The following is a 25,829-nucleotide window of genomic DNA, read 5'->3' as shown; positions in this document are numbered from 1 at the left end:
TGGCTCTGCGACTCGATCTCTCCCTCACCGTAGATGATTTTGCCAACAGTGGACAGGTAGGAAGGAGGGACAAAATATTGGCTCTGATTAAAAATCTTGTGAGCTGCCATGGTGTCTGCTCCCTACATAGGTAGTTGCCTTCTAAGGCAGCAATTAAATTAAATTGAAAACTGATTTTTCTAACAATATAAATGTTTTGGTTGCCAAGCGAACAACATGATAATCTGATATGCAGATATGCAGCACACAAACATATCGGGTAAAATAGTGATTTTTTTTAATATACCTAACTACTATTTATCAATACTTTATGGTGCAAAATGTAAATAAGTAAACTACCATTACAAAGTCTGGGGTTGGTAAGATTTTTTATGTTTTTTCTCTTATGCTCACTAAGCTCACCATTACTAAAAAACAGTAATATTGTGATTTTATTTTTACAATTTGATCAACAAAAGCTGAATTTTCAGGATAATTACTTGAGTCTTCAGTGTCACATGATCCTTCAGAAATAATTTTAATATGGTGATTTGCTGCTCAATAAAGATAGAAACCATATATATTTGTGGAAACCATGATACTTTTTTAAAGTTTAGAAGAACAGCATTTATTTGAATAAGAAATATTTTGTAACATTATACATTTTTATCAATTTAAAGCATCCTACTGAATTAAAGTATAATTTATTCCTTAAAAAAAAATCTGACTGAACCCAAACTGTTGAACAGTAGTTCATTAATAATCAACAATTATTTTGCTTTACCCACCAGCTCTAAACTTTTTTTTTGGAATAATTTTTGCCTTTATTGAGCAAAGTGTGTCCCCGAGCCAGGACTCACCCGAAGTGCAATCGCATTACATACATTGCATTCACTGCATACACTGCCCACGAGGCTATTGGCTCCGATCATCTTGGATCTTTTGAGACGATTTAGACGGCAGCCAGCAACTACATCTGACATAAATGGTGCCTGGGAAACCGATTTCAGTAGTTTTCTTCAAAACGAGGAATGCTAGAAGGCAGCGTAGTCACCAAGAACATGCGTATGATGCCTGCGTAGGCAGCATTCTAGTTATCGAGTCACAGTCTATAAATGTTGCATCCGTGGTGCACACAAAGAAAACATCCCTTCCAAACCGAATCATTTCTAAATGTATAATCTGAGTGGGCAGAACTGCTGTGGGCATGATGATCATTTCTTCAAGCTATTTAAGTGTAACCTAAAAGCTCTGTGGTTGATTTGTTAAGGTCACAGATGTAATCACATGAAACCATTGGTAATTCAATTTGGCCAGGTTGTGTGTTAAATCACATGGTCCATGTCCTGTAGGTGGGGACGGCACGCTATATGGCCCCTGAAGTTCTGGAGTCCAGGGTGAATCTAGAGGACTTGGAGTCCTTCAAACAGATTGATATCTATTCCATGGCCCTGGTGCTGTGGGAAATGGTCTCAAGGTGTGACGTCATAGGAGGCAAGTAAAGCTCTCTATGGATATTTTCTTGAGGTTAAAAGCATACTATAAGAATTAAATTTATACGTGTTATCATTTCAACAGAGGTAAAGAGTTACGAACCCCCATTTGGCTCCAAGGTGTGCGAGCAACCTTGTGTAGACAGCATGAGAGACCTGGTGTTAAGAGACAGAGGACGACCAGATATTCCAGCGAGCTGGACGACACATCCAGTGAGTACACAATTATAACTGGATGTTGATAAAACTGATAAAAACATATACATCTAATACAAAATGCAGTCATTTGAATATATATGTATGATAGATACACACATTGAAAATACTAAAATCATTTTTATTTTAATATTTTTATTGTGTGCATCTATATATATTGTGAGAGCAAGAATAAACCACATTATATTTACAAAACATTAAAATCATTAATCAGCAGATTATATATATATATATATATATATATATATATATATATATATATATATATATATATAGGCTTCTTAAATTTCTATTCATAATCGCAAATTTCTGCCCGGTGTTTTAGGGCATGCAGCTCTTGTGTGCAACTATAACAGAGTGCTGGGATCAAGACCCGGAGGCTCGTCTGACGGCACACTGCGTGGTGGAGCGCTTTAACACTCTGGCACAGGAAGAGCTGGAGAACTCCATCTGCACCCAAACACCCATATTGCCATCTACAGAAGACCAAAACCCATCCCTCCCCTCCCTTCCTCCCTGCACGGACCACAGCACTGGCATCTGTCCGCATGTTACAGCTGACACGCAGATCTCCGTTTCCTCCAGGCAACCGAGTCAAATGTGACCTGCCTGGAAAAATCGGACTTATTCTTGTAAAGCATATTGATTCATTATGTGGAGCTGGTCTCCGTTTTTCTTTAAACGCTAATCTAAACCGACGGACAAAAGAGGGTTTCCGTCCTAAAAAAATCCTTATTTTCTTGTATAATGTTGTAAAGGATGTAGCCGAGATGAGAATTTCTTAAGGCTGCTTTGTGCCATAAAGCATCTACAAAAAAAAAAGCAGGTGGAGAGAAGCTGAGGGTACGTGGCAGAGTTGAAAAGTGCGCCATTCTTGCTAAAATGTTTTCCCAAAAATGTTTACCACACATAATTTTCTGATTTAAAATGTTCCATTGCCCTTTCTGACTCACTCTCTTATGAAATCCACATGATCTTCCCATAAACTCGGTTTTGGGGGACTTCAATTTGATTAACCGCAGACCTGCAGCTGAAATTACGTCTCAAAAAGACCATACACCCGAAATTTAACTTCTGTTTTTAGGCATAAAAAGACCATTTCATTTTATTTCTCACACAGGGTTGTATTCCTTTCAACTAATTTTAGAATAGCTACAAAATGTGATTTGAATGAGTTTCTTTGCACTGACCCTTTTTTAACCACTGACCTGATTACTTTAATTATTAACTACATGAAGGCTTTTTATCTGGGATTACCTAGGCCTATGTCCTACTTCAGAAGTTAAGGAACATCCTGTTCATTCTAGACTTTAATGATAAACAATTAGCTTATCCTAATTAAAAGAAAAAAGGAACTTTCAAAAGATTCCTCAGACTCGCTGACTCACTTACTGATGGTAAACAAGATTCAATAAGCTAATGATTTGTTACGCCAATGAGCTCGGGTCTCAGACAAAGAGAAAAGCATGACACCGACTTGTCTAGTTTCTAAACAGCCTGCATTTACACTCCAGCTAAACTTTTTTTTAAGCAATCTGAGGTTCACCCAAATTCTACAGAGCTACTTTGAGGGACAGGGAAAATTCATACCAGATTGCACACTGGAAAAAGAACTGATGGAGATAAATACTTTCTGTGCGAATGTCAACATGAACATATGGCAACCTGTTATGCTTTTTCCATTACTGAAGATGAAGCAAACAGAGATGTGTTGAGTCATTTTGCCCATTCCAAGTGTGAACTGGCTTCACAGCTGTACAGTAATCACTACATAAAATGTATATGCATTAACGTGTCCATGGATTTTTAACCAGCATTTTTGGGGGTTACATTTTTACACTACAGTACAAAAGTCTAAGGGTCAGTGAGATATTTTAATGTTTTTAAAATAACCTCTTCTGCTCTCCAAGGATGCATTTATTTTATCAGTATACAGTAAAAACAGTAATGTTGTGAAATATCTTTAGTCATATGATCCTTGAGAAATAATTTGAATGTGCTGGTTTTATTATTATCAATGTTGAAAACTGTGGTGCTGCTTAATATTTTTGTGGAATCTTTTTCAGGATTCTTTGATGAATAGAATGTTCAAAAGAACAACATTTATTTGAATATAAAATCACGTTTGATAAATGTAATGCATCCTTGATGAATAAAAGTATTAATTTCTTTCAACAAAAAAAAATTCTGACCCCAAACCTTTGAATGGTAGTGTACATTAATACACTATTAAAGGGAAACTGTATATTTTAGGTGCAGTACATTTTTCACCATTTGTAATCACTGTTTTGTATGGAAACCTGTTTCTGCCTCTAAAAAAAATGGTAATTGTGAGAAAGTTTAAAATATTAAAATAGTCACATTGTGAGATATTAAGTCACACTGTGACATGATGAGTCAAAATTGCATATAAAGTCACAATCAGAAGCAATAATGTTGCAATTATGAGAATTAAGATTGCATTGACAAATATAAAAGATATTTTGAAGTTGCAATTGTGAGATATAAAGTCACATTATGAAAAATAAAGTCACAATTGTGAGAAATGTGTCACAATTACCGTATTAATATTTTTTACTCTTAGGCAGAAAGGGGCTTCCCCAGATTTGCCTTCCCTGGATTATTTTAAATTGTCCTGAATATCAATGTTTATGAAGTACAAAATATTCCATGTCTTAATTGAAACAAGGTCATATACCTGCATAAATAACTATAAAAGGATGAGAAAAATCCATTTAGCATGTCACACATTTCAACTACCCATGGATCTTCATTTATATGCGAGTTATTGTGAGAGATTTGCATCTCCTCTTGATACCACACGGACACAGTCATTAAGTCAAATGAAAAAAAAAAAGTTCATTAATAGCTGAAATCCTCCAATATATTAACCCTTTTTATTTTTTTCAATCATATTTTCTGAGGCTACAGGGAGTGTATTTAAAACATCAGTGCAGTTGATGGCTCAGCAGAATGACTTGAGTGGAGAGCACAGCTGATATACGAAACACTTTGTCGGAATTCTGTATTTTGCAGACAGGAAAATGACAGAAGATAATATATACAAAGGCTGTGGCTTCAGTCTTTCTCCGTTTTAATGAGAAAGCTGACGGCTGCGAGGTGGAACGGGAGGAAGACTAACACAAATAAGGCACCACAAGTTTCTCAGCGCAACCAATGCCAGGGCTGAAGCAGAGATTATATGAGAGACGTAACACTTCAGCCAGCACCGTCACTGCAACTGTCCTCAGCTGGCAGATCAAACGATGAAGCGTTTAAACACAAAGTTTTGAAGAACTATGAAACCTCAAATTTCACATGATTAAAACAAAAACCTCGTACTATCATGACCAGCTGACTAAAACCTGAACCTTGTGCAAGAAACGCATGCTATAAACGCATCTGACTGCTCTTAAAGGAACAGTTTGCTCAAAAATGAAAATTCTGGCTTCATTTACTCACCATCATGTCATTCCAAAGCCAGTATTATTTTCTGATTTTCCATGAAATACAAAATGAGTAGTCAGGCAGAATGTCCAAGCTTCTATTTTCCATACAAGCAAAGTGATTTGTGACTTATACTGTACATCATAGATCCCAAAAAACACCCTGAAAGTGCTGTATAATACTTGTATACAACTACACAAGTCTTTTGAACCTGGTTCAGTGATCTTAGCTGGTTTTCCACTCCCAAAAAAACCCTCTAAAACCAGGTTGGTGTTTTGAAGACCAGGTTTGAGACCACGTAAGACCAGCAAAACACGCTGGTTTTAGGTGTGTGTGTGTGTGTGGGGAGGGTGTTCTAGCAGGGCCAACCAAAGTCTAAGCTGTTAAAGTTAACAAAGCAAATGATATCAGTTAAGTTTAAATTTCAGTCAGTTCCTCTCACAACTCATATGACTTTAGAAGACTTGTAATATAGCGCATAAGTCATATGGACTACATAGAACAACATGAGGGTGAGCTGTAGGACATTTCCTTCTTCTGCTGAACATTAGAGTAGATATTTTAAAGAACGTTCATTGATGTTCGTTGTATAGATTTTAAAAATATCTTTGTGTTCCAAAAAAGAAAAAGTCTTTCAGATTTTTAATGACACGAGGGTGAGTAAATGAGGACAGAATTTACATTTTGGGGTGAACTATCCCTTTAAAATCTCCCTGAAAACCAAAGCCAACGTAACTGTTCACTGAACATCAAGTAGAAACAGAAGAGCAGGCCTCGACCCGAATGCTTCGATCTGGCCCAGATTTTGTGTATAGCACCTGCAAGCTTCATTTACCAGAGCAAGAATGAGAAAAAACAGCATAATACAAAAGCCAAGCCAACGGTTTCTCTCTAATCAAGACTCCAGCTGCGTCTGGCTCTGCAATAACAACTCACATCTTCGCCAGTTATCGACACAGCTGTCCTTTTGAACCCCACCTTCTTGAATGAGCTCCCCTAATCCTGCATTTAACTTGATATATAAATCATTGTAATTCATAAACGGTTTTAAAATAATCTGAAAGCTTTGACTGTACCGTGGTCAAATACAGTATACCACAGTATGGTCAGATTAAGAAGTTCACCTCAAACACAATCCCACATTAAGAACCGTCGCACTGTACTCAGCCCTCGTTACATACGACACTTGTTAAGGCAACATCAACAAAGAATAGCTGTGTGCAGATTTGGAGAAATCATTCACTGTGAAGTTCTACAAAAACCTTACCATCGAGGGATGCAAAATATGAACATCAGAGTGCAAACCCGCAAGTCCACAAAGCGTTACAAACACTCAAATTGAAGTTATGTTTCAGGAATCATACAAAGGAGAGTGTATGCCTTCATCTGTGAGAGAGGGAACACCGGACCAGAGGTTTACTATAACAGGAGGCTGTACAGTGCCTGAACTCAGCTCTTAAAAGATCAGGGGTCATGGATTTTGTGGAGGGGGAACCGGGGAAGAGCTACGAGTTGCCGTTTTCCACAGTGGTTGGTAATACATCCAGCCTTCACCCTGGGGAGAAAAAAAAAGGGAATTGAAGAAGTGGTTCCCTCGACAAAAACACAATAGGATTTTTCTATTGGCATTTGTGCTCTGTGACCAACAAAAGTGTATGGTTCTTACAAGTATTGTTCATCAAGATAATCTTCACAAATGAACACAGCTGTTTTGAAGCCTAAATACAATCAGCAGGAGTAAAAAGCTAAAGTTAGGCTATAAACCAACCACTAAGATTCCAACAACTCTTTCTCTCTTTATTTAAAATCTACCAGTTGGAAAACTTGAGTTAGAAGAGTTTGCAAATGCATGAGTATAAACTATAAAAAGCAGACTTCACTAGATGAGTTTTCCTGTTCAGCATGATGACGTTTAATGATGCTTATTATTGATGCTCAATTATTAATAATAGTTCTTGGTCACACTTTAGATTAGGGTCCAATTCTCACTAATAACTGTGACTTTTGCCTCAATAAACTCCTATTTACTGCTTATTAATAGTTAGAAAGGTAGCTGAGTATGATAGAATATGGTCATGCAGAATAAGTAATTAATATGTGCTTTAGAAGTACTAATAAACAGCCAATATCCTAGTTATATGCATGCTAATAAGCAACAAGTTAATAGTGAGAATTGAACCCTAAAATAAAGTGTTACCTGGTTCTTATTTTCATCAATGTTGTAAACTGTTTTTGCTGCTTAAGATTTTTGTGGAAACCAAATTTTCCTCAGAATTCTTTGATAAATACAAAGTTTAAAAGAACAGCATTGATTTGAACTATTAACTATTATATGTAGAAATTATTATATGGTTTTAAAAAATAAAATGCAGATGTGTTCTTACTTTGCGCTCAAAGTATTTGGTCCTCCATGCTGTCTGCGTCTCTGCACGATGCCTCTCCTCTTTCCTCTGTCTTTCCTCCAGGAAACGCTTGTGTTCCGTGGCTTTATCCATATCCCGTTCCTTCAGAGACTCGGTCACATGTTGCCACAGTCTCCTACAGAAGGATCACAGGTTAAAGATGGAGCCCTCACACCACATTAATCCTTTTTGAGACAGAATCCTCAGATAAGACATGATAAAAATTATGATTTTCTCTGTTTTTTACTCCAAACCCATCTAACTTTCTTTCTCAGCCCTTGCTGTTCATTTTGCTCCTTTAAAAACATGACATCACATTAACACTTTTGTGTGGATTGAATACAAATAATAAACTTTTGCATAAACTGATTAACTGGTGTTACCTGGACTCGTAGGCTCCTTGCAGCTCATTGGGCCGTACTCTTTTTCTGGTGACAGGTAGCTTGGTAACATCTACGACACGTGTCTCCCCGCTGGTGTAGATAAACTCCAGCGCGCCGTTCCACTCGCCCTGCACGCGGCACACCACAGAGTTGGTGGAGTTCTGTTTGACCTCCGCGTTCACTCTGAGGAACAAAGCACAGGCTTCTGTTACAGTCCACTGGCTCGGCTTTCTGATTAAAGCACTCACTCACACCATGAAGAAGAACTCAATTTTACTTGTTAAGTCGGAATGAAACAAAAATTCACCCCATCCATTTTCTAAATGCATGTTATTGATCAGCCACCATCCAATCAACAACCGATGGATAGAACAAAGTCCCTACCCTACATTTTCTTGCAACTGTTTTACTCAGATGTACGTCACAGTATGGAAGACAAGATCTGTCGCTACTTCCATTGCGACTTTAAGATAAGATAATTTATTGTACTCCTGTAAAAAAAATGAACTTGCAGGACTCAATTTCCTCAAGTACAAAAGAGTCCTTCACACAACCATGTGGAAGTATTGTTAAGTTTATTTTTTTACAAGGTCCATGATCATTTCTGTCTGATTGTTTTGTGAACCTGTCACAAAGTAATAGAGCAGTACAAACTATATTGGACTGTTAGTTAATTTTCCTGTGTATTTAATAAATGCCACTGCTTATACATCATTTTGTTAATTTTACACGAGGCACAGTGATTTCCTTACATAACTTTTAATCATGAAAGATACATTTTGGTTTTGACATACACTATATTGCCAAAAGTTGTGGGACGCCTGCCTTTACATGCACATGAACTTTAATGACCCATTCTTAAACTGTAGGGTTTAATATGGAGTTGGCCCAAGCCCAACCCCTGAAAAACAACCCCCCACACCATAATCCCCCCACCACCAAACTTTACACTTGGCACAATGCAGTTAGGCAAGTACTGTTCTCCTGGCAACCGCCAAACCCAGACTTGTCCATTTGATTGCCAGACAGAGAAGCGTGATTCGTCACTCCAGAGAACACGTCTCCACTGCTCTAGAGTCTAGTAGCTCCGTTCTTTATACCACTGCATCCGATGCTTTGCATTGCACTCGGTGAAGTAAAGCTTGGATGCAGCTGCTCGGCCATGGAAACCCATTCCATGAAAATCTCTACGCACTGTTCTTGAGCTAATCTGAAGGCCACATGAAGTTTGGAGGTTTGTAGCTATTGATTCTGCAGAAGGTTGGCGACCCCACTCTGTGGCTGAGTTGCTGTTGTTCCCAATTGCTTCCACTTTGTTATAATATCACTAACAGTTGAGTTAACCGTAGAATATTAAGTAGTGAGGAAATTTCACGAATGGACTTATTGCACAGGTGGCAACCTATCACGGTACCACGCTTGAATTCACTGAGCTCCTAAGAGCGACCCATTCTTTCACAAATGTTTGTAGAAGCAGTCTGCATGCCTAGGTGCTTGATTTTATACACCTGTGGCCATGGAAGTGGTTGGAACACCTGAATTCAATGATTTAGAGGAGTGTCCCAATACTTTTGGCAATATAGCATATATACATATAATAAAAATATTGATTTACAAACACATGTATATACTGTATATGTCAAAAACCAAATGTATTTTTCATGATTCAAAGTTATGTATGGCCATTTTTGTACCTCATGTAAAATTAACAAAATTAATCATGTATAGGCAGTGGCACTGATTGAATACACAGAAAAATAATATTTCTCTAACAGGACCCCACAGCAAACTCACAACCTGTCAATGGGCCTGTTTACACCTGGTCACTTCATGCGAAGATCAGGTGTAAATGCCCTCCAAAACGCTTTTGAGATGGATTTAAATCCGATCACACACATCTGGCTGTTGAAACCACATATGTAAATTTTACTCCTCCTAAAATGTTATAGGCTATATGACATGTTATAGCTAGATATGACAGCTACTCTTCTGCAGTGGTGCGTGTTGATTGTATTTCTAAGTATTTCTTCAGCAAGCCGACGTGCAAACTGCCGCAAAAGAAACTATAAGTAAGTTGCAGATGCTCAAAAAACAATCATCTTCATTAAAAGTAGACTAAATGCTCTTACCAGTGCTGATGGCGCTCTCTCTCCTATTTCGGTCTTTGATCTTGAAATTAGCTGATGATAAATAAAATGCAGCTCATATCTGTTGCTTTCGTTGATGCGAACGCTGTTAAATTTGCATATAGCGGTGGAATTGAAGATCGAATTTATATCCGTTTTGCGGAGACACATTTATTAAGTGTAAATGGAACCGTTTAAACAAATAGCTAAACAGATAGCTATCCGATCAGAAAAACACATTAAGTGACCAGGTGTAAACCCTATATGCACAGAAAAGTGCTGCATCTCATTTTATAGTCTTAATGGTGTCACAGCATGAAAAAAACAGCCAGTTTAATTCTGGGGGTCAAATTGATGGTGGAAAATTATTACAGATGTGCCCTACATTTTTTATTGAATAAAGTGATTTGGGTAACACTTTAAAATAAGGTTTATTTGTTAACATGAACTAACATTTAGCAATACTTCTACAGCACTAATTAATCTTAGTTAATGTTAATCTCAACGTTTACTAATACATTTTTAAGAACAAAAGTTGTATCTGTTAACATTAGTTAATGCACTGTGAACTAACATGAAGATGAATATTTTATAAACTAACATTAAAATGTTAATAAATGCATTAAAATATTATTGCTAATTGTCAGTTCATGTTAGTTAATGCATCAACTAATGTTAACAAATGAGACCTCATTGTAAAGTGTTACAGTGTTTGGCTCAGAAATGTGTCAGGACAATATATAATCTGGACATTTACACAACCGTTTATGCTCACAAAGGCTGCATTTATTTGATACAGTAAAAACAGTAATATTGTGAAACATTTTTATAGTTTAAGAAAACTGGTTCTCTTTTTTAATATATTTAAAACTGAAGGATCGTGTAACACTGGAGGAATGGCAAAGCTGAATTTTCAGCAGCCATTACTCCAGTGTCACATGATCCTTCAGAAATTAGTCTAATATGCTGATTTGGTGCTCAAGAAAGTATTCTTTGATAAATAGAAAAGACCAGCATTTATTTGAAATAGTAATCTTTTGTGACATCATAAATGTCTTTATCGTGGCTCTTGATGTAATGTATTCTTGCTGAATAAAAGCATCACAAGTCTTACTGATTCCTTTTGAATAGTAGTGTAAACTAATTAACAGTTCATCAGGGCTGCTGTATAAATTTACATTGAAAACCCTATACGGTCTCAAAGAGATGGAAAATGGAGACACGTAATGTGATCCAGTGTGATCCTGACCTGTGCAGCTTGCCCCCATAGAAAGGCTTTGTCTGGAAGGTGATGATTGCAGAGTAGCCCGTCTTGGCGCAGTTGACATTGACCTTTCCTCCCAGTTCCACCCAGGGCACAGTGAGGATAGAGCGGGCGTAAGCAGAAGGCAGACTAAAGGTGTATTCTTCACCATGCTCTAATAGGTGTAGATTACCTGCGAGCACAGGAAGTTAACATTCCTAATAAATCAACAATGGATCCATGGAAATGCTCAAAGTAAACTTAGTGTGAGGCAGGCCAAACGCACCTTCTCCGATCATAGAGACGCCAATGGACATGCCCATGAACTTGCTTTTGGTCCACACGTGCGTGTTGACACACATCTGCCTCTCCTGGCATTCTGCATAGAAGCCCGAGACAGGAGGATGATGGGAAACCTGCTCAGCCACAAAGCGAACATTGTAGCAGTCTGACGTGCATGAGGTCCCCTCATTCGGGACACCTGTCGGAGGCGTTGTCGCTTTGGGTACTCTCCAAGAGCAGTGGAAGGTCTCTCCGATGATGGGGTTGTAGGGCTTCTTGGCAATGGCACCTTTGCGACCTTCATGGAAGGAAGTTAGGTAATACTCCACAAATCGGACCATGCGGTCCATCGGGCTGGAGCCATCGGTGATGGCCACGAAAAGGTCCGGATGGGACATGAAGTCTGCATACATTTCCAACAGGGAGCGCTTCTCCAGTATAAAAGTAGGCAGGACCACCTATACACCCATGAGAAACACTGTTATTTCACAATGTTATTTTAATCGTATAACAGATTTAATTTAAAATGATATGATTTAAAGAGCCCCTATTATGGATTTGTGAAAATTACCTTTCATGTAGTGTGTAACAGTTCTAAGTGAATGAAAATTAGTCGACTCTGAGTCAATTAAAAAAAATCTTTTTTCAAACGAGTAGCATCTTGCCCCACTTATTGCACGTGAACGCCGCGCAGACACCAGGGAAACCTCAAACACTGCAGCGGATACTGGATAGCATCATGACGAGAAGACACTGTGCTCTACAATGTGTTTATTGTGTTTCATATTGTGTAGGTATCTGACAAACTGATGTTATTACTGTCTAACTGAAATACTACTGTAAATCAGCTGTGGGCTGCAGTATTACCAAAAACTATGTCTAGTGTCTAATAATGCAGATTGTCTGTCATTCTTACTACTTTGAGTAAAGATAAAGAAAGGATTAAGCAAGATTTGTTTTGCAAACGTTAAGGTTTACATCAGCTGGGCTAACACACAAACACAAAGGTTAAAATACGATTAAAATAACACAAAGGTTTGTTGATGGAAGCACACTTGTAAATGCTGATGGTGAGGAATTACAGTTGAAGTTCATAATGTACCTCAAACTGAGTAGCATCACTGAGAAACGTCCTGTTCAAGGTTGGGGTTGAAAAATTAGTTCTTCCATTGTTTCATCATCGATTCAGACTCGCGCTGGGATTGATCAACATCATCATTACTGTCTTTACAGTGTGTACTATCGCTGAGCTTTAGGAACAGGACGCCTCCTGAGCGGAGCTGAAGTTCAGTTATGGTAATGGGAGTTTGTTTCCGAAACACGCACTGTATGTGGTAGACCAATCACAACAGACTGAGCAGAGTAGGCTCACGGAAAGACAGGATTTAGAGAGACAGATTTATCCATTGATTCGTTTGAGAATCATTGAACACTGTGGTGATGTGTAATGTATATTATGAGAAAATGAAACTGTTTTTGACCTTTGATGCATGTAAACCTGTTGTTGGAGACCTCCAAAACAAAATTTGGAAACTTTAAAAAAGAACATAACAGGGGCACTTTAAACTTTTATCTGAGATTTGAGAAAGACAGGAAGCCATTAAAGAGATGGAGCTGATATACCCTGGTGAGGTCCATGCCCAGTTTCAGCTGAGAGAGGAGGTGCAGAATGACGCTGCGCTCCTCTTCGACAGCACCCAGATCCTCCTCCTCAACTGGAGAGGAATCGTCCACCTCCTGCGTGGCATCAATTTCCTCCTGCTCCTGAAACACACACCAAACTCCATGATTACATCTACTCGACCAAACATATTGCAAGGACAGAACTAGTTTTTGGACTCCCCTCTACAGGGTTTCCACACTTTTTGACCATTGACCTTTCCATAACTTTTCAAGTTTGTTTTAGATTTTATAGAGGTAGAGGCTTAATTAATTATCTAAAATTAATTGTCTTAATTATCTAAAACTTAAATGAAAACTGACTGATACATTTGAATAAAATAATACTGATTAAAAAAAAAATCTACATTTCACAGTGTGAAATATTTTAGAGCTTTAAAAAATATAGAAATTAACAATTTTGTAAGATTATAAAGGCTTCTATAACTTTGCCAGGGTAGGAAATTTAAAATTGGAAGTATTCCATGAACCTTTACTCTATGATATTCTGTCCCCAAGATGTGGCTTGAGTCTTTGCTTGGATGCAAGTCTCTGATTTAGCTCCCATTTTACCACGGAAATCATAAATCTGATCACTAAAATAAGTAAGAGCATAGCTATCTCAACAGGCTCCACAATTTGAGGCATTATTTGCACATTTGGGACAAGTTACATTTTGTTTGTTTAGGGCAAATCTCAAACCCTAAGTATGATCAATAGTAAATATTGCTTGCCTCAACAAATACCACCAATGGCACCTGCCAAAAACAGCATTACATAATTTTTTTATGTATATGATGATTGTTTTTGATACTGAAATCTATCTGCTATGCTGCTTGGAACAGTGGATTCTAGGGTACAGTTAAGTGAAGCAAAATATTATGCAAGAATGTTTAGAGAAGAAAAAAAAACATACAGCATAGTTAACATTTAACACCGCAGACAAGTTTACTCAGGTTAATAGGGAGCCCTGTCTACAGTTTGACAATCGGGAAGGCTCAGGTGTTTGTTTACATCAAGGTAACTGAAGCAAAGGATTACTCTTGAGACTCAAAATCTGAGAGCCTTTTCCAAAACAACGTCAGTTGTCAGTAATTATCATCAGCATCTGCTATGGATACAATCATGTACAATTGTGTTGCTATGATAACATGCAGAGGCCCAAACTATATTTGGAAACTTTAGACACACTTCTCTAAATGTCAAACTGCATAAATGCATTTGATATATTATATAACAAAATATCAAACCAAGTATAATTTTTATTATAAACAAATATTCACAAAAAGAAGGTTTTAAAATGATTAAAAAATAAATATACTGTTTACTGTTTATATATTCATACACTTTCTGGTTATGAAACTAAAATGTCCATAGATAAAGCTGGAGCATTTAATTCTTACAATGTTAAAACGCTAATATATACACTAGTGTTCAAAAGTGTTTGAAAGAAGTCTCTTATGCTCACCAAGGCTGCATTTATTTGATAAAAATACAGTAAAAACAGTAACTGTGAAATATGTTTACAATTTAAAAAAAAATATTTGAATATATTTAAAAAATGTCAATTATTCCTGTGATGGCAAAGCTGAATTTTCAGCAGCCATTACTCCAGTCTTTGGTGTCACATGATCCTTCAGAAATCATTATAATATGCTGATTTGGTTCTCAAGAAACTTATTCTTATTATACTAGTGGCACTGCTACTGTTGTTTGAAACGTAATTTAACCACAAAAATAAATAAGAAAAGTCTATGTGAAAAGCATAATTTGTTTGCGGATGCCACATGGTTTAATATTTTGTTATCTAACACAATCATATTCATACAGTACTTAAGTGCAACTTAAGTGACCAAACATGTTTTTAGGATGAATAGAATATTTGACCAGACAAATCCAAAACAGCTATTCAGAAATTAATCAAAAATGTGTGTAATCTAAAAAAACAAGTTCAAATCCTCTGAAATCAATTTTCCACACTTTGTTTAGACAACCAATTCACATCCCACACTTTTCAAACTTTAAACATTTCTAGGTCAAGTGTGATCAATAAATAAAGATTTTGAAAGATTATTCAAACAAGATTTGTTCGCTAATGAATCATACAGACCAACTTGTAAAATTATTGACTTATAACAGTAAGCAAGAATGATAGAGCTTTTTCAAGTTTATGAAAGAAAGTTTAGAAAAGCAGTTCTTACCCCAGCGATATCACAGGAGTCCATTTCTAAAGGTTCTAGAATGGTTCCCACTGTTTTATCGTCATCTTTGGTGATGCTGGGTAGCGTCCCTCCATTCTTCAGGATGTCGGGGAGTTTGGGCTCCAGCCACTCGAGGGCAGGGCCTACAGGGCACACAAAACCTGGCTCAGGGGTGCTCATATCACCGGCCCACCAGCACGATGCCGACAGGCCAACAGCAGCCTCTAATGCCACAGGATTTCTGGGTGTTTAGCGCTCTGACAACTGACACAGAGCTCTCAGTGGAAACCTGAGAACAGGGTCTCACCATCTGCACGAGGCCCTGCCCATTGTTGACTTGTTTGCCTTTTGGCGTGGAGACTAATTTGGTGGTTTTTGCTTTGTTTCAGTCATTAGGAAGTTCAGAAAGTTCACAAGGGGCCTCACTACTTCAACAACAGTGGAAATGCTGGTGATTTTGAAACTGTGGGATGTTTAAATGTTGCTTCTTTCTATTCAGAGTAATAAAATATGTATGCTTCATGACTGGGTTGCATTAAAGTCAAGCACACAACTAGAAGTCTTTGGTTTTGCAAAATAAATGTTCATCCAAGGGTCTTTGGGCCGGAAAAGTCCACAAACATGCAGACAGGAGACATATTCATCCAAGAACTGACAACGGTGTGGTAACACAATTTGGTAAGTCTGTCAACCTCCACGCTTGAGTGACGCAAGCAGAGCTCTGGTTACCTGCAGAAGTCTATCAGTGGTGGATACAGTTCCTCATTAATTATAAAACAATATTCCACTCGCTGAGCAGGGCTCTAGGTCATGAATTCTACAGGCACAAACATGACCTGAGATTATCGGATTTGTGACCACAAACACTCATGTTTTTGCTGTATTATGAAATGAAAAATTAACTACCTTTTTTTGCTGTTCAGCTATTGGTTATTTTGGTACACACCGACACGGTGATGTGAGCAGAAAGACTTGTGGGTTTGTGTTTTTTGATCTTATCGCACTGACCTGGATTACCCATAAGGATCAGTGAGTCGCAGTGAATATGTGATTTAAGGTATTCAATAACTGTCTGCTAGTGGATTTGGAGAAGGAGAGTATTTGTGGTTCTTTAAAAGAGTCTACATTATTCATATTTGGATTGCATTTCAACAGCCAATATATGAGTGTTGTTACACAAACTCTACACTAGGAAAGTATTAAACAAAAAGGGAGGCTGTACTTGCTCCTTTGAAAATAAATCATGACATGCCAAAAAGATGAATTTGAAAACATGACTTGATAGACTGTTATATCAGCCAGGGCTGCATTTCCCAAAAGCATCGTAAGCCTGCTCAGATTGTACAAATTATTGGCGCCAATGATTTCTATGATCTACCTAAGCTTATAATACTTTTGGGCAACGCAGCCCGGGACAATTAATCATTGAATACTTGGCTCTTTTTTAAGATTATTGTCTAATATCTGTGCCCAATTGGCCGAAACAAAAGTGGGCAGTAACAAAAAATCGAACAGTATTGCAAAGTGACACTTCACATTTTTATTTGTTATTATAACATTGTACTATATTGCATTATATCAGTCACTCTGCTCTCTAGATAGCAATATCGGCCATTAAAAAACCCATATCATGCCCACATTTACACATCATCAATGCTTATTTGATATTAAGAAATTAGGCCCGCTCAGTCAATGTAAGGCAATAAGGAAATAGAATAGATAGTATAGACCAATTTGGAGCAGACGTCGGAGTTATGTCACTTGTAGCTGTGCACACATAGTGGTGGCAGAAAAATAGCAGTAACAAGTGGAGGAAAACGGGCAAAATCCACAGTAAGTCTAATATTCACATATGCAGTTCATAGGGGACATACATACATAGCAGCTACAGCATTAAATAATATTTAAACCTATAACATTTTACATAGATGACTTTTAAACAGTCTATAACATTTTTATCTCACAATTCTTGACTCTTTTTCTTGCATTTGCGTGTTTATAGCTCCCAGTTCAGACTTTATAACTCGCAATTGTGAGTTTATATCACAATTCTGAGGGGGAAAAAGTCAGAATTGCGGGATATAAACTTGCAATTCCGAGGAAAAAGGACTGAATAATACGGTAAGTATATCTCACAATTCTGTTTATCCTTCTAAGAATTGTGAGATATAAACTCTGATTTGCGCAAAATTTGCGCAGAATTGTGAGATATAAACTCAAAATTAACTTTTTGTATAATTTTATTCCGTGGCTTCCACAGCTTGCTACTGCAGAACTGTCGTTTTCCGCCACCAGGTAGGCGCCGCCCACAAAAAACGTCATCGCTGTTTGTAAACACAAAATAGGTCTATACAGTACTATTACTACTAAATGCCAAAATAACTAACTATAAGAGAAAACATGAATTTTGACAACGGATCTGTTTTTGTGAAATTTTGTACCTTTTGACAACGGATCTGTTTTTGCTAAAAAAAAATTTACCCATGTAATTCTAAGGGTCAAAAAAAGGGTGAAAATGGTCATGTAAACCTAAATTATGACTATCCAAAATACTTGCTAAATTGAAACTAGAACATAAAACTAGAAAATACAAGTAGGATATGCTTCCGATTTAGTGGTATAATCTTGTCAAGAAAATCAGAGAGGAATACTCTTACTGTATGACACACGGGAGCAGCATTAGTCAAGAAGAATTCCTGTGTGGGAAGCTGTGCTTATAAATAACCCTCTTACTGCCTTTTACTGGAAGAGAAATGCTTTCACTTAACATCTAAGCACTGCAGTAGCATGAGACAAAGTATATAGTAAAGTCAGGTTCAAGATTAGAAGAGGCTGACAGAGGCAAAAAGCCTGGCAGAGCTAGACGTCAAACATTATGACTACAAATACATTTTATAATAATTTTTTATAATTTTTTTCCTGCTGTTCCCTGTTTTTTTTCTATTACAGATTACCACCAAGCATGTACACAAGTAATGGATATGTGACGTGGAAGTGTAAACATATGGAAGTGTGATGCGTAAACATATCTACTGTTACTAGGGCTGGGCATTGACACAAATTTCACAATTCGATTTGATTTTGATTCACAGGCTTTGATTCGATTTTGATTACATTCGATTTAACTCGATAATGATTAATTGGGGCCTATCAGGTACAGTACATGATAAAAAAAGCTCCCTCTACTAATGCTGTAAACCCAAGAAGATACATTAGTATAACATTAAATGTTACAAATAACTGATTTGTAGGCTACTTGCATTTAAATTGCGCATAAAGAAGCTTTTATAATATAACATAATAATAATAATACATTTTTAATGACAATTATGTTTCTACAAAAATGTATTTTTAAAATATAAACATTTAAATAGTGGCTGTCATAAAAACATGATGGATTTATTTAAAAACACATGTAATATTGCAGAACAAGTTAAGCAAAAATACAAAAATATAAAAAAGTAAAAGTACTCTATAGAGTAACTTTTTCTAGCTGTCTAAGGAGTTTTGAATGTTTTTTTGAGGTAAATGTAACATTACATGACATTGTTTACATGCAGTTGTATTGACGTATTTTCCCGGGTTGAAACACTCACTGAATGATTATGAGACATTATATGAATTTTGGTAAGATGTATGTACTGTATTACTTAACATATCTTCTGATGTTCATTCATGTTTATTTCGTGCTGTAACTAATAGTAAAGTGGAAATTCACCAGCAACGGAGCGTGCTGCCTCAAAACTGATTTTTTTCAAATAGTATTCTTAGGATTTAAGAATCAATATCGGTTCTTCTAAATGAGAATATATTTAAATCAAGAAATAAATATTTCAGTAATCCGTCATGCCACATTAAAGAGCGGCAAAATCATATTTATTTTATTTATATTATTCTTAGGATTTAAGAATCAATATTGTTTCTTCTAAGTGCGAATAGATTTAAATCAAGAAATCAATATTTCACCAATCTGTCACGCCACATTAAAGAGCGGTAAAATCATATTTCTTTTATTTCTGTTATTCATAAGGATTTAAAAATCAATATTAGTTCTTCTAAGTGAGAATCGGTTAAAATCAAGAAATCAATATTTCAGCAATCTGTCACGCTACATTAAAGAGCGGTAAAATCATCATATTTATTTTATTTATATTATTGTTAGGATTTAAGAATCAATATTGGTTCTTCTAAGTGCGAATAGATTTAAATCAAGAAATCAATATTTCAGCAATCTGTCACGCCACATTAAAGAGCTGCAAAATCACATTTATTTTATTTCTGTTATTCATAAGGATTTGAGAATCAATATTGGTTCTTTGGAATGAGAATTGATTAAAATCAAGAAAACAATATTTTTTTTGCCAGCCCTAACTGTTACAGCCAACATAGAGAATAAAACCACAAGGATCGACACACAGATTAAAAAAAATGTAAAAAAATCTCACCACTGAGAGGAACTTTCTGCCGAGCCACTTGTTGGAGCTGCAGGATATGCAAGCAGTCGCTGAGGCAGGTCATAGTGGCCAAAGATGTGGCTTTCAGCAGCAGCAGGTCTTGGTCCAAGGGAGAAGGACCCTGGGAGGAGGGCAGACCCTCAATACTCTGGATCAGGTCTCTGTGCTGGCCCTGCGCCTGGCTCATCATCTGGAGCAGGACAAAAACAATCGATTAACACCTCAAAAATTCAGATCAGATATTTTTAAAGTTACTAATTGACTGTGCAACTGGGCCACTCATTCTCACCTCTCTGGCCTCCATCAAGTGGTCAGGAAGCAGCGATTTCCTGCTGGAGTAAAGAGAGGAGCCGCGCTGCAGCTGGGACAGGCCCAACAGGGCGTTTGAGTTCTGGTTGACCCTGTGTTGAGATCCTGGAGAGCTGCCACTGCCCTGAGACGCCATGGAGAGACTGCGAGATTGAAGCGGTGGGTTTGTCTGTGGGATTATGGATAATTGCTGAAAGGATTAGTTTACACAAAAATTACGATTTTATCATCATTTACCTCATTTTGATCCAAATCTGTCCATGAAACACTAAAGGAAATATTTAGCAAAATGCTAGAATGCTGGTAATGATTTTTAACTCAAAGCCCCTCAAAGGACAAATAAAAATGGTCCTGGCCCCACTTTATATTAGGTGGCTTTAACTACTATGTACTTACATCAAAAAATAAGTACAATGTACTCACTGTGTTCAAATTGTATCGCAAAAGACCTTTGCTGATATTGAGGTGGGATACGGGTAGGGTTAGGGACAGGTGTGGTGGTATGGGTAAGTTTAAGGGTAGGGTATAAGGGAAGTGTCAACTGTGTAATTACAAATGTAACTACAGAAATTAATTACAGATGTAATTACATGCAGGTATTTTTTTAATGTACAGGGAGTGCAGAATTATTAGGCACGTTGATTTTCTGATCATATTTTTTTTCCAGGCACATTTGACCAATTCCAAACCACAGTAATCCTAATAACTACTATTGATTTAGTATTTAATAATGTATAAGTGATATATAATTGTTCATGAAGGCTGGAAATGAAAATCACCTTATATTCAGGTGTGCAGAATTATTAGGCATGTTTTCTTTTACAGATAAATTGAGCCAAAAAAGAGATTTAACTCAGACTGAAAAGTCAAAAAGTATTAAATGCCCATGAGAAGGATGCAATACTAATGCAATACTAGACATTGCAGTTAAGGCATGACCATTGGACAGTGAAATGCTCGTTGGGTCAGCAGGGTCAGACAAAAACATGTGGCGGAGAAAAGACACCTGTTAACTGCAAAAGAATTAAGAATTAAGGTGAAAAATTAAGGGTGAAACCATCAGGAACCCTTTAGTCTCCAGCGCCACCATTTTCCAGAGCTGCAACCTACCTGGAGTCTCCAGAAGTGCAAGGTGTCAGGATCTCAGAGACTTCAGTTAGGTAAAGAATCCTAAAAAATGACCCCCACTAAATAAGAATCATAAGCTGAAGTGTTGTAAAATACATGAAGCCTGCTTTTTTATAGGCTTTATAGGTTTTATAGGTTGAGAATGACTCTTGAAGGACCAGCACCACATCCTCTAGTACCACTGTTTGAAGAATTCATCTTCCAGAATCTGGCAGTACGTTTTGGGAGTTCATTTTAGTCCATCCTGAAGTCCGTTTTGCAGAGATGGACTAAAATGAACTCCCAAAACGTACTGCCAGATTCTGGAAGATGAATTCTTCAAACAGTGGTACTAGAGGATGTGGTGCTGGTCCTTCAAGAGTCACTCTCAACCTATCTGTCCATAAAGCCTATAAAAAAACCTTCTTCATGTATTTTACAACACTTCAGCTTGTGATTCTTATCTAGTGGGGGTCATTTTTTAGGATTCTTTACCAAACTGAAGTCTCGGAGATCCTGACACCTTGCACTTCTGGAGACTCCAGGTAGGTTGCAGCTTTGGAAAATGTTGGCGCTGGAGACTAAAGGGTTCCTGATGGTTTCACCCTTAATTCTTCACCTTAATTCTTAATTCTTTTGCAGTTAACAGGTGTCTTTTCTTCACCACCTGTTTTTGTCTGACCCTGCTGACCCAACGAGCATTTCACTGTCCAATGGTCATGCCTTAACTGCAATGTCTAGTATTGCATTAGTATTGCATCCTTCTCATGGGCATTTAATACTTTTTGACTTTTCAGTCTGAGTTAAATCTCTTTTTTGGCTCAATTTATCTGTAAAAGAAAACATGCCTAATAATTCTGCACACCTGAATATAAGGTGATTTTCATTTCCAGCCTTCATGAACAATTATATATCACTTATACATTATTAAATACTAAATCAATAGTAGTTATTAGGATTACTGTGGTTTGGAATTGGTCAAATGTGCCTGGAAAAAAAATATGATCAGAAAATCAACGTGCCTAATAATTCTGCACTCCCTGTAAGTACAATGTAAAATCATGTATGTACACAAAAAGTGCATTGTATCAAATGATTAATTAAAATGTTAGTACATAGTACTTAAGGCCACCTAATATAAAGTGGGTCCATGGTTCTTATGATTTGTACGCTATATTTAAAGTATTCTGAGGTTTCATGTGAGAAACAGACCCTAAAAATATTATTCACCGATTATCGTTCCCTCGGCTGCATCTAATTTGCAGTCACATGTAATCAAATATGCAGCGCAGTCACATCATTCCAGTTTGTTTGTTAGTTTTTTATTTGTCATGTCAGCTTCTTTGTTTATCATCATATTGACTTAGCAAAATTTCAAATTAGATACTAAATATATTGAAGACCCATTTTTTCTAAATATTATTAAACAAAATTTGGATTAACTTGATTAAATTAACTTGATTGTTATATTGTGGAAAAATTTTAAAAATTTTATCATCCAGCGATATATTTAAAGTTGTATATATAGTATATCCTACTTTACCTGCATACATACAGGATACTCAAGTAGAGAAGTATATACTGTATAGTAAATTTTGGCTGTGTGATTGTTTATATCGTTGTATAACTATATACATAGAGCTGTGCAATATAATACAAAGTTGTATATATATTATATCTAACTTTATCCATATAATATATACACAGTACACTCATGTAAAGCAACATATACTATATAGTAGATCTCAACTGCTTGATTGTTTATATCAATGCAAAATGTAACTATATTTTTGCCCAGCTCTTTATATTAAGTTGTATATATATAAGAAAAGTCCTACTTTATCCACATAAATACAGTATACTCACATAGGGCGATATATACTAAATCAAATATCTCAACTGCTTGACTGTGGTCAAAATGTAGACTATATTATCGCTCAGCTCTAATCTGCTAAATGCAACTACAACACATGAAGATATTAAGATATTATAACCATTTACATCATGATTTTCTGTAAAGCTACTTTGAAACAATGTGTATTGTGAAAGGCTATACAATATATTTGACTTGATTAAAAACCCTTTCAAGGGTATGAACAGAACAAAACGCTCAGAGGAGCAGAAACATTACAATCCATGTTATATGTAAAAACTAAAAAAATGGTTTGTCTGACATGTGAAAGCCCTTCTATATGTACATCATACCAGACTTAATGTCAATGATGGTTGGTTTTGGTTCTCGGAAGAAAGTTGGGATAGTTTATTGGTTTGGTGAATAACTTATGACAGAATCTTACATATTTGCAGCACTGTAATTGAACAGATTGTCTGTCTGTAACTTGGGAAGTCACTGAGCAGTGGTGACAGTATTACAAGTGTCTGGTTGTAAGTCTCACCTTGCCCATCGCCTCTGTGTGGTGCTGCGTACAGATCTGCAGTCGGCTGACCCAGTGCTGACGCTCCTTTGCATCTGAGGCTGAAGTTACACAGACAGGTATTAAAAAGATTTTTAACATAAAATATATTATTGGGATCATATTTCAGATCAAAACAGTGATGCATGCTAGTATAAGGATATTTTTTTACAAAAAGCTTGTGGTATGATTAAGAGCATCATCTAGGATTGTTTTATTTATACTAACCCATTCTCTTCGATGAAAATATGTATAAAAGGAAGTGAAACTTCTGAGGTAAAAAATAAAAAGTAGAAAAAGAGAAAGAGTGAAAGAGATCATGTGACAACCTCTGAGTTTGTATTGCTCTCCGCTGATGGCGTTGACGGTGAAGGTGTGTGAATCTTCATCGCTGGGGGAAATCACTGCACCGGCTAACGGCAGTGAGCCCCGGGGCTTCTGACTCCTGAACTGCTCATTTACAAAGTATTCCAGCAGCCCTGCCTCATTGTTGAGGACAAAATATCTATAGTGAGCGAAACATAACAGCTTTAGCGAAAACTGAGAAGGTCGCACCCTTGTCAATTAAACAGATGAGGCTCTGAGCATATAAGCAGGCCGACATGGAATCAGTGTTATTTTAGTATCACTGAAGTTTTATTAAAATCTAAGTATCACCTAAAGTTTTTATTAAAATCTTAAATTCGTTTTTATTACTATATTTTCTATTTCTATCTTAATTTTAGATAAAGTTTTAGTAATTTATATTAGTTTAAATATATATATATATATATATGTCTATATTTACCCTCAGATTTGGCACACTTATTATTTATAAAGGTCTACTTATTCCTCATTGATTATGTGTTTGTTCATTAAGTATTTTGGCAATTACATTTTACCCGCAGAATTCCAAAGATTTTCCCACTAAATCTGCACAGATTCCATTTTGGCCTATTCATAAATACATGGATACATCAGACTCACCGATACTGCCATCCAGTCACCAGATTGGTGTACTTCATCAAATACCCATCCACCTTTTCCATCAGATCACTTCAGTTAATAAAAAGAAAGTTAAATTCATGAAACTCAATGTTGTAAAAGCACTAGTGGCATATATTCATACTGTAACCAAAAGATCATATCACCAAATATCAACCACAAAGCTGTATAGTATAGTACAAACAAAGACCATTCACAGGATGCTCGAAGAGTAATATTCACACAATTCCAGATGATAGTATGTAATGAAAATGAAAGGAGAATGAGGGTGTCCTTTTGTGATGGATTGAAGAGGGTAAAGTCATATGGAACATAGGTAAATGAATGAAAAATAGGTAACTTAAACAGAAATATATCAGTGTCGTGTTTAAGTCAAGCTTACTCCGGAAATGGACCAACGTTACTAGACAATCTCCTCCTAGGTATTGCATACGCTATTTGATTTCGAGCCATTTTATATAAGTAAGCATTGTTTGTTTTAAAAGGAGAATATGTGTGTGAAGTACCTGTACTGCCAGGATTTGGAGCCCGTCCTGCAGGGACCCTGTGAGCTGCTGTGATTCTCCAGCACGGCTTCAGTCTGCATGATTGGATCCTTTTTAAGATCTACAGCACAGCTAACACTTCACCTGCCGCTCAAACACGGACCAACTGATTTCATATGGCGAAGCTCAAGTCAAAATGATTTGTTATGTCCGCTGTTTTAATCATCGCACTGGTTTAATGCTCTGAATTACAGAACCACTGGCATGTTTATGTCTCGTGCAGCCATGACAGAGCGTGAAGTCATTTGCGACACACGTCATGTGACAGGAGGTGGTCTAAAAGAAAAATAATTAAAACGCGCAAACGGAATTATTTGGGTATAATTATGTTGTGTATAGTATATCCGATCATATCAATATAGTTTACATCAATGACAATTTATAATTTTAGTGATTTTTACTTTCGAAACGGCACAAAATCCAACTTTCAAATTAAAAGTCCTAGGTGGAGACCAGACGGAAGCGCGCTAGCTCAGCTCTCTCCCTCTCTTTTATTTTTTATTGAGGATAGAATAAGTAACAAACATAGCATAACATACAGCAGTACAAAAAAATGTGTGGCATTAATTGGTGTCAGGGGATCCG

General features: G+C 36.7%; 2 protein-coding genes across 2 annotated transcripts in view; one reads left to right on the top strand and one right to left on the bottom strand.

Moving 5' to 3' along the window:
- Positions 1-4,529, top strand: part of tgfbr2l (transforming growth factor beta receptor-like) — a 14,639-nt gene extending 10,110 nt beyond the window's left edge. The window contains exons 4-7 of the mRNA XM_079822185.1: positions 1-56; positions 1,332-1,473; positions 1,558-1,685; positions 2,014-4,529. The exon at positions 1-56 is cut by the window's left edge and continues 777 nt beyond it. Coding sequence (XP_079678311.1) covers positions 1-56; positions 1,332-1,473; positions 1,558-1,685; positions 2,014-2,292 — 605 coding nt within the window. The 3' untranslated portion in view covers positions 2,293-4,529. The remainder of the gene's footprint in view (positions 57-1,331; positions 1,474-1,557; positions 1,686-2,013) is intronic.
- A 30-nt stretch (positions 4,530-4,559) lies between these two features.
- On the bottom strand, positions 4,560-25,507 carry osbpl11 (oxysterol binding protein-like 11). The gene is made up of 13 exons (XM_079822173.1): positions 25,206-25,507; positions 24,682-24,750; positions 24,045-24,220; positions 23,698-23,777; positions 20,175-20,363; positions 19,877-20,075; positions 15,432-15,574; positions 13,195-13,335; positions 11,576-12,029; positions 11,296-11,482; positions 7,921-8,103; positions 7,520-7,673; positions 4,560-6,690 (listed from the first exon to the last, which is right to left on the bottom strand). Exons 1-13 carry the CDS (start codon positions 25,283-25,285, stop codon positions 6,607-6,609), a joined length of 2,139 nt encoding a protein of 712 aa, XP_079678299.1. The 5' UTR covers positions 25,286-25,507; the 3' UTR covers positions 4,560-6,606.
- Positions 25,508-25,829: the final 322 nt, after the last annotated feature.

The sequence above is a fragment of the Gobio gobio genome (genome assembly GCF_949357685.1).
Source record: "Gobio gobio genome assembly, chromosome: 7".
NCBI classification, from domain to species: domain Eukaryota; kingdom Metazoa; phylum Chordata; class Actinopteri; order Cypriniformes; family Gobionidae; genus Gobio; species Gobio gobio.
The sequence above is the reverse complement of the archived record's forward strand: the minus strand, read 5'-3'. Positions and strand labels throughout refer to the sequence as shown.